The 14,027-nt window shown below is 45.0% G+C and overlaps 1 protein-coding gene across 2 annotated transcripts in view; it reads right to left on the bottom strand.

The window, feature by feature from the left end:
* Nucleotides 1-577: 577 nt before the first annotated feature.
* Nucleotides 578-14,027, bottom strand: part of FAM135B (family with sequence similarity 135 member B) — a 1,359,155-nt gene continuing 1,345,705 nt past the window's right edge. For both annotated transcript variants that reach the window (XM_078686705.1, XM_078686706.1), the window contains 2 exons: nucleotides 10,404-10,517; nucleotides 578-2,874 (listed from right to left, as the gene is read on the bottom strand). In XM_078686705.1, the coding sequence (XP_078542831.1) occupies nucleotides 2,669-2,874; nucleotides 10,404-10,517 (320 nt within the window). In that variant the 3' untranslated portion in view covers nucleotides 578-2,668. The remainder of the gene's footprint in view (nucleotides 2,875-10,403; nucleotides 10,518-14,027) is intronic.

Raw genomic sequence — 14,027 nt, 5'->3', positions numbered from 1 at the left:
GTAGAGAAAGACATTCGGACGCCCAGAACCCAGTACAGAATGTTCATTCCCAACAGTGGATCTTGGCAGGCGATAAAAAGAAGGAAATAAAAGAACATCAAGAAGATTAAAGGTCCGACTACAAATGAGAAATGTACACATTACCATACCACCAGTCCAATTAATCAGTGCAGAAATGCAACTGCAAGCTAATATACTAACACGTTTGAACACATCTCAATAAACATTGTGGTAAAACATAGGTCTATAAAAAACATACAATCTTAATCACTGCTTTATATCAGGCCATACAGTGGTGAATCAAGCCAAATCAATTTGAAAAGGATGAGCTTTGTAAATACAACATGTAGCACATGCAACCTTAGATTTAAGTTTAATATTTGTGTTTATTGATGAATATTTTCTTTGTTTGATCCTGTGGCAACAGAATAGAGTTTGTTCTTTTCGGTATGCAAAAATATTTCAAAATCAATTCACATAAACTCTTGGCCTGCACAGTCCAAAAAATACACCACAGTCACAAAACACAACATCTGATTGCAGAACTACAGTCTTTGTCATAAATGTTGATATACATTTCGAGATTAGCACTGAAAAGCTGCTGTTTAAAAAACTTCACAGAAGAATGAGTGCACAAAAGTAGCAACATGGCAACAGGAAATGTAAATGAGGCTCACTTAAGTTGGTTTTCAGAATCTTGGTCCTTTGAGCTAGGGTGAATACATTTATATCACACACACTACAGTAATTTGAAGGCGCTCTTCTGCTCTGGCATTGATGGAAAGGAAGGGAGATATTCGAGATGGCCTAGTATAGAAGGTGGTGGCTAATCTATTTTTGGTAGACCAAGAAAGTAGCTCTGTTGATACAATCAAGAAAGTGGCTCACAAAAACGTCGGCTTTTGTTGTAGAAGTCTCTCATGAAACAAAATCAGTGAACACCAAGCCCTATGCTTTGTAGCCACTCTCATCCTTTAGTTGTTTGGAGAAGCCCAAATGAGCTAAACATAGATGTGTATCATGGAGGCCTCCTTCCATAGGATTCTCTTTTCCAATTGTCCCATATTCAAGTGTCCATAGTATTTTTATCAATCACACCACTACATCCCGGAAAGCCGGTATATGAGGGAGCATATTACAGTGCTGAGTTCATCAATCCTGTAGTTAGTGAGTTTGGAGTATGAATCTGGTGGAGGACATTTAAAACCACTGCTCCATTCCTGTGTTACCAACTTCCTGGCAATCATAGTTCACCTTCTTGGGACAACTGCAAATTTGAAAAAAGGGGCTCACTGAGTACCTTTTCATTTTAAGTAAATATTGAACATTTTGTTGCTTATTACTAGTAAATTGATCTTTCCTGCACTAATGGGCCTCCTGACCCAATGGACAACTACATCAACTCCACAAATGTGAGTTTAAGTTCACTTTCGGACGTTTGAAACTTGGGGGTCTCTCAGCCTTTCATGCCCCTGAGGTCATCTACATGAATACCATTGCGTTAGGTAACAACGCAAAGATGCTCAAAGGTGGCACACATGGTTTGTTATGTTACATGTTTGACAGACAGAACACAGAAACAGATTATGTATTGCAAAACATATATGTTGATCCAAAACCAGAGCATACACAGTGCGGCTACCAACAGAGTAAACCACCAAGGATTGCCTGCAGGACCTGCCTGGACCTTGTTAGAATTTGTTCTCAAATCTATACAAGTGGTTTCATGGATCTTACCCAACAAGCTGTACAGAAAGCAAAAAACGCAACTGGGGTTAGAGAAAACAAAATAAAACCAGATATCACGCCCACAAAATTTATAGAGGATTCAAAATACCAACATGTGTATTGCAAGTACACTGGAAAAGCACATTCAAGGTGTTATAAATTGAAGGAAGTCAGATTCCCAAAAATTCACTCGGAATTAGTTACATTGTGGTAAATAGTATACTTGGATCACAGATCCGTTTGTAAATTAGCTATAGAATTATTAGATGATATGTGCAGGTTGGGTCACTGATGGGTAACACTACCAATAACTAAAACACTACTGCACCCCAGAAATTCAGGGGGCTTTGAAGGAACCACAGGGCAGCAGCTATTGAGAATAGTGCTTCAATAATAAAGAAAGAAAGATCACTGAAATCATTTTAAATGGCACTGTTGAGTACTATCAATTCTGCATAACTGCAGGTCTCACCTGAGATAAATGCAATACAATAGGCCTTACGGTCACCCATGCAATAACGTAAATAAGGCATGAGGCATGTTTCAGAAAAAATAAAACATTCCTGGAACAGGTAGTAGTTTCTTCTATAAATATGAAACTTTTTCAAGCATTGTACTGCTTCCACAAAAAAATAGCTTTAATATTTTTCATAAGTATAACCTTCTTACAATGAGTTCTGTACACATGAATGCCTCACAAATAAAACGTGATGGGCACTTCAGCAGACTTGAGTACAATTAAAAAAAGTATATGCTGACGCTACATTAATTATGATGTACCATTTAATTTAAGTTACAATCTTTTCCACCGAAACGGCTCTGCATCCTTCTTTGCTGTCAAATGTCAAACTGCACTTTTTTGGCATAAAGGTCCAGCGATGCACAACGCGGGGTGCGGCTTTGTTTCACAGCACGTCTGCTCAGGGAGGGCGGTTAGAAGTTACTTGAAGTAAGTAAGCCCTGCAACCAGGAAAAACTTCTCCAGAAAGAGTTCGGAGTCCAGCACCGCGATGTGGGCCGCGCGCCCGATCAAGGTGTTGGCGGTGTTTGGCAATGCGTGGAACACGTTGTACCGAATTAAGGTGCAGTCCTTCGCCTCAAAAACAGGCTGCAGGAGGTTGTTTACCATCTCAGTGTAGACAGGACCTGCATCACAAAGAAAGAAATAGTTACCATCCAGTTTTTGGAACTTTACTCTCAGCTTACAGAAATCCTTAAGACAAATCTTGTTTGCCATTAAGACGCATAGGTTCTCGCTCACAAAGGCATTTTGGAGTACGTAAAGCACTAGTTTACCTTCAAACCTTTTTGAATTGTCCCCAAAATAGCCAAAATGAGGAGGATATTTACAAAGAAGTGGCAGAGTGAGGCGCTAGCAGTCATGGCTTAACGCCTCACTCCGTCACTTCATAAACGCAAGGCTGCATCATATTTACAAGGATATGGTGCAGCCTTGTATTTCCCCCTGGGCTGGCACTACACATAGCAGTGTAGCGCCAAAGCAGGCACCCTTGCACTCTGCGTGCAGTGGAAGATTGTTTATGTTTAGGAAGGTGTCCCTTCCTGCACATGAACAATCTTTAAATGCTGCTTTGTCACTTCTATGTGTGCTGCTTACCTTCTATGGTCACCTTCCTACACATAAACAATCAAAGGCATTTTGCTTTTTCTATATGTGCTGCAAGGCAGCACACATCGGAAAAGCAAAAACAAGGGAAAATAAAGCATTTCTCCTTGTTTCGCCAAGTTGAGACCAGGTTTCCCCTGGTCTTAATTTTGACACTGCCTCCTATTTACACTGCCCTAGTAAATAAGGGGCAGCGTCAAAATCAATGGGTGTTGCGATGGAACGCCCAGTGCAATACCCACTGCCCACCCCTTTAATGCTAAGCGTAGCATGAAAGGGGGCCTTATTTACAATGCAGCGTTAAGCCAAGTTAAGAACGCTGCCTTGTAAATAAGGCAAAGCCCCTATCGCCACAGAAACATCACAAAAAGTGATGTTCCAGTGGTGATAAAGAAATCTTTATATGCGTTTTGAACAAATGGACAGGACAGAGCACTCTTTGAACTACCACTAATAGTGCGGTGGATGCCTGGGGTGTCTTCACAAAGGCATGCAATAGTAGGTGTAAGAGAACTCCTATATTTCTACTTCTCATACTCATAAAAAACTTTAGTGAATCTGCTCCCAATAATGTCATTCATGTTTAAATTTTGCACCTTTTGAAACACTTTAATATGAAAAATTTAGCTATTCCACAATGTAAGGACCCAATCAATTTCAGTACCACCTCAGATAGGATAGCTAGGGTATATTTACTCCTGATAAAAGCAGGAGTGGACACTTGCAAAGGTAAAGAACCATAGCAAAGGCTGCATTGTGGGGGAAAGCAATGCGTGACTTCTGATCTGAGAACAGGACTCTGGGTAGACTGTTGCTATCCTGCCCTAGTACAAGGGGTCTGACATCTTGAATCTGCATTAGAATAGTGCACTCTGGGATAGTTGGCAGCAAGGTAAACAGGATGTGCTACAAAAGTGGATAGGGTTGTCCACATGAACTTTTCCCCCATTGGTTAATGTTGGACTTGGCCCCTTCTGCAGGGTCATCCCCAATCTTTTTGCCTTCACCTTCCTGTTTCTTGAACCCATTTTGTTATCTTTTAGGACTCTGCACACTTTACCACTGCTAACCAGTGCTAAAGTGCTAGTGCTCCGTTCTTTAAATATGGCAATTGGCACATTAAATCCACTTGTAAGTTCTAGTGAAGTGGCACTACATGCGCCCAGGGCATGTAAATTAAAGGTTAAGAGTAGTCCTGCAACACTGATGGTGCCTCCCACATTGGTAGCCTTTTAAACATGTACCTGGCCTGCCATTGCAGCCTATCATTTCGACCTGGGAAAATAAACCTTTTGTCAGGCCTAAACCTTTCGTTTTATGCATATAAGTCACCCAGAGGGCAACATTCCGTGTATTTAAAAATTTGGACATGCACTTCTAAGTTTTACAGGTGCTAACTGCTTAATGCAAAGCCTACATAGGATAACATTTGGTTACCTTATTACATTTATTAAGTGATAATGTTCAGTTGTGAACAAGTACGAATATCGAGTTTGGTGTCTAAAGAATTGTAATTCAAAACCCTCTTTAATGGTAAAGTTGGATATTAAGTCACAATTCTGAAAATGCCACTTTTAGAAAGTTAAGAAGGTAACGCAGCAGCGTGTGCACTCAGTGATCTAACTCATTAATTATTCAATAGAATCACTTAAACAATATTCTAGTGTATTGCGTGCAAAAGGTTGAGAGGTTCTGCTAAACCTTTAAGCTACAAGCAAAAATAAACATCCGGGAAAATTCCCGGGAACCTGATGCACTGCGTCAATCACTCAGGTGAGTGTAAACAATAACTTTTAAATGCGAGTATTTACTAAAGTAACAACAACCTTAAACAATTGTACAACAAAGTGAGTACTTTGATTTTAACATTCGATTAAATTCCATCGACGTCAACACTCTGAAGTGGGTGCTCAGTAGTTGTTTATTGAGAGTTTCCCATGAGCTTGTTGAATATTCACAAATTCATGTAATTCATAATCACTTTCGATTAAATGTCCCAATGCATTTCGGGCTGAACAATCTGCCCTTCATCAGGGGAATCTATAAAATAACAATAATGCATTTTACTGAACAGTATTGGAAGTGTTTACACGGTTACTCATTCAATGGGGGCAGGTGTTGTTGTTTAAAATGAGCTCAATGGTGGAGATAGGTACGGGGGTGAGAGATGGAGAAGGACAACCCAGCCGGAAGGAAACTGACAAAGGAACTGATCATGGGCACTCAAGTGCAAAGGGAAAGTGAATAGTGAAAAGGGGTAAGAAAAGCGAAGTGACCAGTAGCCAGGTTTCGTGTGCATATTAAGCCCGCTGGAACGCTACACTAATGAAAGCAGGGGAGCCGGGGTTTTAGAAAGTTGGCATTTTCTGTCATAACCACTTGGTGCTTGCAGACGTTTTCCGGGGTCACATAACTAGAGGCTGTTGGCATTTGACCTTTGTGTATTCCTCCAAGACAGCCACATAATAGAGATACTAGAATATTGTTTTTCAAAGGTGTGCACAGCCTTACTTGCACTTCAAAAACCCTCTCTAAGCTCACACAAAGACCCTCACAACAACCTATTGTGCCCCCAGACTACCTGGAAATCACAGGACCGAGGCAGGACATTCTAGACACTTCTATTGGGGGAAAGATTCAGAAGCTTCTCCAATTCAAAGGGGACAAAAGTTATAAAAATAGCACCCTCGGATCCACTCTTTAGTACACGCCTGGACATACTACAAAAGAAGGATTTCCCGGTTAAATTGTAAAGGTAGATTTTAAGTCAAAATTCTGAAAAATTGCACTTTATGAAAGTTGGTATTTTCTTGTCCTAAACATTTGCTGCCAGCAGCCTGTATCCTGGTTCACATGACTAGGTGTAGACAGCAGTTGGTCTTTGTGTATTACTCCCAGACAGTGAGACAAAGGGTGAATAGGGCTTGGCAGGATGGGCCATCTCTGACTTGATGGGGGGCAATGCTGTCACCTATCAGATTTGCAGATGATAAAGACTATGCCTCAGCAGACAGCCAAGGAGTTTCATGCTAGCTTTTGGGCCCCCATACAAGAATGGGCCAGAGCATTGAGGCAGGAAATTCAAGACAGATCTATAGGGGAAAAACTCTAGAAGCTGCTCTAGGTACAAGTAATTGACCCACATACCCAGCTTCACTATACTCATGGACCTGTGGATGCTACAAAAAAAGGATGCCCAGCTGCCCTGCTGCTTGAGGCCTATCCTGCTCACTGGAAAGGAAGTCTAGACATGCAACTCATCTTAGGCTGAAGTGACTCCTAGGGCCAGCTGACTGACTTCCTGTTGGAGCTACAGGGAAATAACAACCTCCAGATGCCTCTGTGCAACTGCCCATCTGACCTGCTGCACTGGACCTGCCTAAACCTGTAATTGGATCTGCCTGAGCACTGCTGGGCTCTGCTGGAGTGAGTTCCTGATCCCCTACCTAAGTGGTGCCTCTCCAGGTCCTGGGCGCGTGGCTGGTATCAGAGAGTGCTCCTCCTCGCTGAACAGAAGGTTCCACCAATTCGGGCGTGAAGTGACATAAAGCCCTGCAAAGCCTAACCAAACAGCTGTAAGCTTCATTGGATCTGAAGCGATGCAAAGCCCTACAAAGCCTCTCTGCATAGCTGCTAGCCTCATTGGAATTGTGGCCGGATGACGCAAAGCCCTGCAAAACCTCGCTGCACTGCTGCCAGCTTCATCAGAATCAAAACCAAGCAACACAAGGCCTCACACAGCCTTGCTGCACAGCTGATTGAACCCAACGTAGAGTGATGCAAAGCCCTGCAAAGACACACAGCTTTCCCGGAACGGGTGTTGAACAATGCAAAGCCTTGTAAAGCAACTCCACGCAGACCGTGCTCCATGGACATAAGGTACAAACCTCAGCCGGCCAAACCTGGCCCTATGCTCAGACTGGACTCCATTATGGTGAGGTTAAACCTATAATTTTGTCCATGTCCAACATGATCAGATATCCTTAGTTGGTGCCTCAGGCCTTTTGGTGCTACTATTATCTAAATCTTTAGAATTGCACATCTCAAGTTCCACTTTTTTTTGTTTTGGTCACAAATAATTTATGAAAGTTTACTCTACATTTCTAAATTGATGTGGGATTCTTCCTGTGTACGTTTTCACTTTATTTATGTTTACGTGCAGCTAAATTATTTCCACATTGCGTCCAAGTTAAGCCTGACTTGCTTTTGTGGCAAGCTGCCAGAGGGTTGAGCACAGGTTAATTTTGGGTTTTCCTGTGATGAAACCCTGACGGGAATTGTGGTGGTTGCTTCAGTAGGGTTTCATTCCCTCAACAAGCAACTCAGTTTCCTACAGTAAGGTATTGTCCAGAAGTCACCCTCACCCCCACCCACTAGCTACTAAAGTGTACAAAAATGGACCTCACCACTCGCTCCTCAGAATACTCTCTGCTCCTGGGAAATATTAGAAGAGGACTAGACCTGATGTTTCAGACCTTTGTTGAGAGTTGAAGGGCTCGACCTGCTCACCCTTGTGCCCAGAACTAGGAACTCCAAGAGTCAGTTGTCTGATCTCCTGTGTGACTACAGGGACACAACATTCTGCAAGAGGGTTTTCTTCCATGAAATGCTAAGCTGACCAGTAGAAACTGGAAATGGAGTAGATCCTGCTTCTTGCTTCAGCTGAAGTGAGTGCTGGCACCTACCTACTGTCCCTGAGTTCCTGAGAGCTTTAGTATTGTCCAAGTGCTTCTCCAGTAACTCGAATGCTGACATTTGTCTTATGGAGCAACAAAGGTGTCCTATTTCAATGTGATCTCATTGGATAAAGTTTCAGGTGTGGCCTGCTAGAAGATGTTGAGCTCCAGAAAAAGGCTAAGGACCTGGATTAGAGTTTGGCAGATGGGTTACTCTATCCCAAACATGACAGGTATACTCTCTGCCTGATTACAAGCACATTATAATCTATGGCACTTTTAATAATGTCAAAGGGATATCAGTCAAGTTTGTAATGGAGTACCCATCCACCAGACAGGATGGTAGCAATGAATAGAAATTGGCATTGTAGTCTCTACTAATCGTTGAACAATAGTATCATTTATGCAATTTGGAATGTACAATGTTTGAATAACACATGAGACTTCTGAAGCAAAGAAAATGGCAGACGGAGTCTGAGATTCAATAAGAACTTAGTAGAGATCATCTAAGTCTTAAATAGCCTCCGCAATATAACAATGGCAGCACATAATATCTAAAGATGCAGTGCAGTTGAAAGTAGCAAGGATGCTGCAAAGATGGGCACTGAAGTAGGTCTAGTATTACACTTCCTGGGGGGTGGGGTAGTGGCAGTGCACTCTAGATGGGAAATCTCAGAGGACCTCAGCTGAGGCAGTCACTCCAGAGGTCTCCTTTGATTTGCTTCACTCATGAATGGTGCATTTGAGCCCATGAATTGCAGAGAACAAAACAGCTCACCAGTGCTGAAGGCACATCACTATTTCCAGAGCATGACCAAGGACAGGATATTCACAAGCTGCTCTGTGTTTTTCTATCCAGAAGTCAAATTTGAAGCAGGATCGAAGATTCCCCTTGCAGGCGGGTGCAGTGAGTGACTGCACCTGTCTGCCGGGGTATGACTGAGGGCCCATGGGACCCCCTTTCAGCTTTAAAGAGGACTGCCCTCATGGGGTGCACTGACAGTGCACTTCCTAAGGCAATGTTTGCCTCAGCACCTGTAATACGGTGTGGGGGCATAGTCAAACTAACTCCCACATTTGCATGAAGCCAAACTCTTTTGGAAGTGAGGAAATGCCCGCTGAAAATAGAGCTGGTGCTACATGTGCATCAGCGCTATCAGAATTACAGAAGGGATCACACAAGCATTTTTAGCCCCTTCTGTTATACCAAAGTGTCACAGGGCACTCAAAGCGGGCGCACATGTTGGTTCACCACAGGAGTAATTTCCACACTTTGGCCCCTGGAGTATTGGCAAGAGGGAGTCTCTGGTTAAGGAATGACTGATGTTTGCTGGTGGATAAGGCCAAGGTAGTGCTATATGTTTTTGTAGGCCGCAGAGGACAAAAGTATTCAAGTGTAGCTATTCTGATAAATCAGGCAATTTACAGACAACTGTAGGTGGATAGAGGACAAATTTAACCCAAGTTTGATCCAACTCTGATCTAAATTGGATTTTCTCTTGTAGGAGTAAGCTGGAACCTGCACTTGGTAATATCACTCTAAACTTATGCAGGACCTGAATGCTGGTTCAAAAATACTTGCTGTCCCTCACTGTTCTTGGTCCATTTTAACATTTAGACAGATTTTCAAAATAAATACTCACATTTATGATTTCCGAACTTGGGGGCACATTAGGATGGCGGCACTCAGCACCGCTCGCCTCAATGCCAGGGAGGCTTGTTGTGCACTTCCATGCACAACATGGCAGGCACCGCACTGTGCCTGCCATGTTGTGAATGGAACGGCAATGCCGCCACAGAAAGGCATCTGTAAACCCACATTCTAATATGGCTGGCAGTGTCTTTCAGACACCACCACCATATAGAACCCTTTTCCGCCCGGTCGACATGTCGACCGGGCGGCAAAACGGTGGACAGTCTTTCCGTCCGCCGTGGACTCCCCAGCCATTATAATATGGCTGGGGTCATTTCTGCACGGATGGAGGGCGGATCGCCCCCGCCAGGCCGGCGTTAGCGATCCGCCCGCCATCCTAATGGGGCCCTAAGTCTCATTGTTAGGTAATTCTTGGCTACCAATGCTTTATTTCAGCTCTACTTTACTCTTTATTTTTCAATGGATACAGACTAAGATTATTTGGCAGCATGCATTTAGCCCGATTGTTACTATGAGTAATCCAATTATTTTATTTAGCATAATTATCATTATTACATCATCAGATGGCTAAGGAAATGTCTATATATTTATCTTTTCTTCAGCACAAATCAGAAAACGATCAATCAAACACGTGTATCATTTCATATTTAACTACCTTCTGTAACTAAATGTATTAAATGACGTAACCACCAGGACATTGTTGCAGTGTGTAACTTACCTGTTTGTTTGTCCTTTAGAGCAGTTTTACACATTTCTATTCTTGCAGAATGAAAGGGCACATATCTGTCCTGAGGAGAAGCCACGAGCACAACATTCTTAAAATATTGTAGACCTGCAATAAAGCAGCAGATGAAAAACAACATTAATATCTTACTAACCAAGGCTGAGTATTGAAGTGAGGAGTGGTAACAACAGGAACTTGCAGATTGTGTCATCAACATGACCTTTTTAAGATGTACGCAAAACATACGCCTCGAAAAACTGCAATGTTTGACCCATCATTTAGAAAAAAAATACATTTGCCATTCTTGTATATTTGCAATATATTAGTGTCTTTTGTGCAACACATGCATAACTTGCCCATGTGAAAATAAAATGGATTTGCAAAAGTGACTGATCCTAGATGAGTATAAAAAAAGGTTGAGCATTTTGAAACAATAAACAACGAATGATTCCTGTCACACATACGGTAGGTAGGTAGGTATAACTTTATTGCATGATTAATTAAAACCTTTGCAAACAAATAAAACATTAGTTCACAAGATACAGCTTCTTCTTTAAAAGATTACAAATATGTTGTAGGTCGTTAAAATTGCAAAGGAGTAAAAATGTGTAGGTAAAAAAGTTCTTCTTAGTGAAAAAGATAAATCAGCAAAGGGCTTGTTCTCGTTGGCGGATCCACACCAAGAAATGATATTTGTGGAGAGAACGAGTCAATGAGCTCACAGCCAGGTCGTACTGACTGCTGGGAGCTTGGCAGCCAGGGAGGTATTCATAGGACTTAATCAAAGCGCTAGGAGAGACGGTTGTTGACCTTGACTCATAAGTACGATAGCATAGGATAAAGACCGATGACTTGGGGGTCTTCCCGACTTAGCTTAGCGTTCGCTTCTCTCATAAACCGAACAAGGCTGCAGGAAAGACGGATGTTGCTGCCCTCAAAACAGGCCTTTACCGCTTCCCTACAAGATCGAACCTGACTTGCAATCAGGAGCTGTTTGAGAAACTGTCTCCTTTCCGCTCTCAAGCCGTTGCAGATGCATAGTAGATGTATTATGTCTTCGTTTAAATTTCCACACAGTCTGCAGCAGTTGGTGGAGGTTATGCGTGTCCATGGAGGAAGGTGGGGCTTTGCTGGTAGGATTCCCATCCTCAGATGAAGGAACCGTTCTTTTGTTGTTCTTGCGAAACCTGTTCCTAGATATGGTTGGGGCTTTGTTGACACATAGCTCTGAATTACGAACCAGCCATGGGATCTCCTACTAAGGGCAGCTTTGTCTTCTGCGAGAGATGCGATCTTTACTGATTTATTTACCAGGACCTTAAAACTTTTCTGGGATGGGCATGAGTCCCATAGGTCCTGTAAAGCTAACAGCTTGATTGCTGATTGGAGGTAGGTCTTCGCTGGGCTTTCATTTCTCTTTGAGATTTCCAACCACAGGTGTGAGTTCAATGTGCCCGGCTCGGCCCCCTTTATTTTGAACCAGCAATTGGCGTAGGCCCCTTTCTGCGAGATTTCCTGCTTTAGCAGTCCAAATTCTAATCTTATTTGTGCTGGTGAGGTAAATTGCGGAAGATTGAATATTATTCTTAGGGCCTTAGCAACCACAATGTCCAGGGTGACTTCATCTCTACCTCTCATTGCTTCGCTTCCGTAGGTGATGGAGGGAAGGAGGCGCGCTCGAAGCACTTCTAGCAAAGGGAGAAGGCTAGGGCCAGTTATTTTTTGCTTGATGTTTTTTAAAGCAACAGCCAATACAGTTCCTCTGCCTTTAATGGAGGCTTTCTGTTTAGAAAATGAGCCGTTTCTTTCGAATATGATTCCCAAATACTTGTACTCCTCTACCGGGACCAGCAGCCGATTGTTCATTGACCATCGTAGGTAGGATTTATTTGGACCTTGGTTTAGTACCATTACTTTGGATTTTTCCAGATTTATGGTCAGCCCATTTTTATCTGCGAAGGTACTTGTGATGTTTATCAGATGCTGGAGACCGATTGGAGTACGGCTAATTAGTAGGAGGTCATCGGCGTACAAGAGGTTCGATAGTGTTAAGCCCCCTAGGTTCGGTGCATGATTGTTACATTTGTCCAAGTCGGTGGAAAGATCAGAGACAAAGAGGTTGAACAAAGTTGGGGCCAGTACACAACCCTGCTTCAGCCCTTTGGTAGTAGGAATTTTTCTAGACAGGGTATCTCCTGCTCCAATTTTAATCTCGACCCAAGTTTCAGAGTGAAGCAGGATTAGCTGGTTTAGAAAATTTGTGGGGATGGGGGGCGTGGCCAAGAGCCGATCATGGCGGACGTGTAGTGAAAGAGCTCCGTCCATAGCCCTTTGAAACTAGCTGTTAATCCTGTCTACCTTCAACGCAACCCACCTCAATCTTTCGCCCGGACCTGCACCAGGCGAGCGGCGGGCAGCGGCGGCGAGCTGCCTTCATCGGACACCTCCTGCCGCCCTGGTGAGCTGCGGAGACTGCGAGGGCCTACTGCGCAGAGGAAAGCCGCGGCCTCAATTAGCCCGGAGGCCTGATTGCTGCTGATCTGCCGGCGAACTGCCGAGGGAGCGCCGGAGGTGCACCGGGGCGCGGAACTGAACGCGCGCCTGCCGGCGGCTGGCGCTTGATCCTGCCGGCGCCGGACCGCCTCCCCAATCGCTGGTGAGCCCGGGGGGCCCGTCCTGACCTGCCTGTCCTGGTTGCGGCCGGAGGAGCGCCGGACTGCCCTGTGCCCGCTGGGCTGTCGCGGGGGTGCCTGCGCCCAGCGAGGAGGGGCGTTGGGAGAGCTGGGGGGAGGACGCTGGTGTCCTGAGGACTGCTACAGCTGCATGGGACACCCGGCGGCCGCCCGACAAGCATCGGCGCCGAGGCGGTGATACGGGCGCCATCTTGCCTCCACCCTGGACACCCGAGAACCCCAGAGAGACGGCGCAGAAGCTGGCGCCACCCGCGACTCTTGAGGGTGGCAGGGGTGCCGCGGCCCTGGGGACACGTCGCAGCGCCGGCACGACCCCTGCAGCCACACTGCCGCTGCTGACCCTGAGCAACATCGAGGGGTCCGGCTGCACAGAGGCCCACGTGGCGGGCCACTGACTACAAGACCGCCTTCACTGGAGCAGGTAAGCGGCGCCACACTGCTGTCCAGCCTCTGGCGGTCCCCTCCTCCTGCAAGCACTTGCCCATACCCACCACCTCACTGGGGCCGGCACGGCAGCTGCACAGAGGATCCTCCACGGGGCGCCACCACACCGACCAGAGGCGCCGCCACTGCTGCAGCGCCATTGACCCTGCCCGGCGCAAGAGATTTACCACTCCCATTGCCTTCCCCGCTGTGACGCCGGTGGCTGCGTGGATATCCTAGGCCCACAATGCGGTGCACTGAGGGCTATACCATCTGAGGACAGAAACGCGACTACCCCAACGCCGCTCTGTATACTAGATCGATGGGAAGACACAGGGGCAGGACCCAGGACCCCGGTGCATCGACGGACATGCAGTCCACCGGCTCGGAGGACCCTCTAGCCTCCTCTAATATGGACGTAATCCCACCGACTGGGAAAGGGACGCAGGACGCCAAACTAGACCTTATCCTCAACGAAATACGAGCTACGCGGGAGGCGCTG

Source organism: Lissotriton helveticus, chromosome 4_1, assembly GCF_964261635.1.
Source record: "Lissotriton helveticus chromosome 4_1, aLisHel1.1, whole genome shotgun sequence".
NCBI lineage: Eukaryota > Metazoa > Chordata > Amphibia > Caudata > Salamandridae > Lissotriton > Lissotriton helveticus.
The sequence above is the reverse complement of the archived record's forward strand: the minus strand, read 5'-3'. Positions and strand labels throughout refer to the sequence as shown.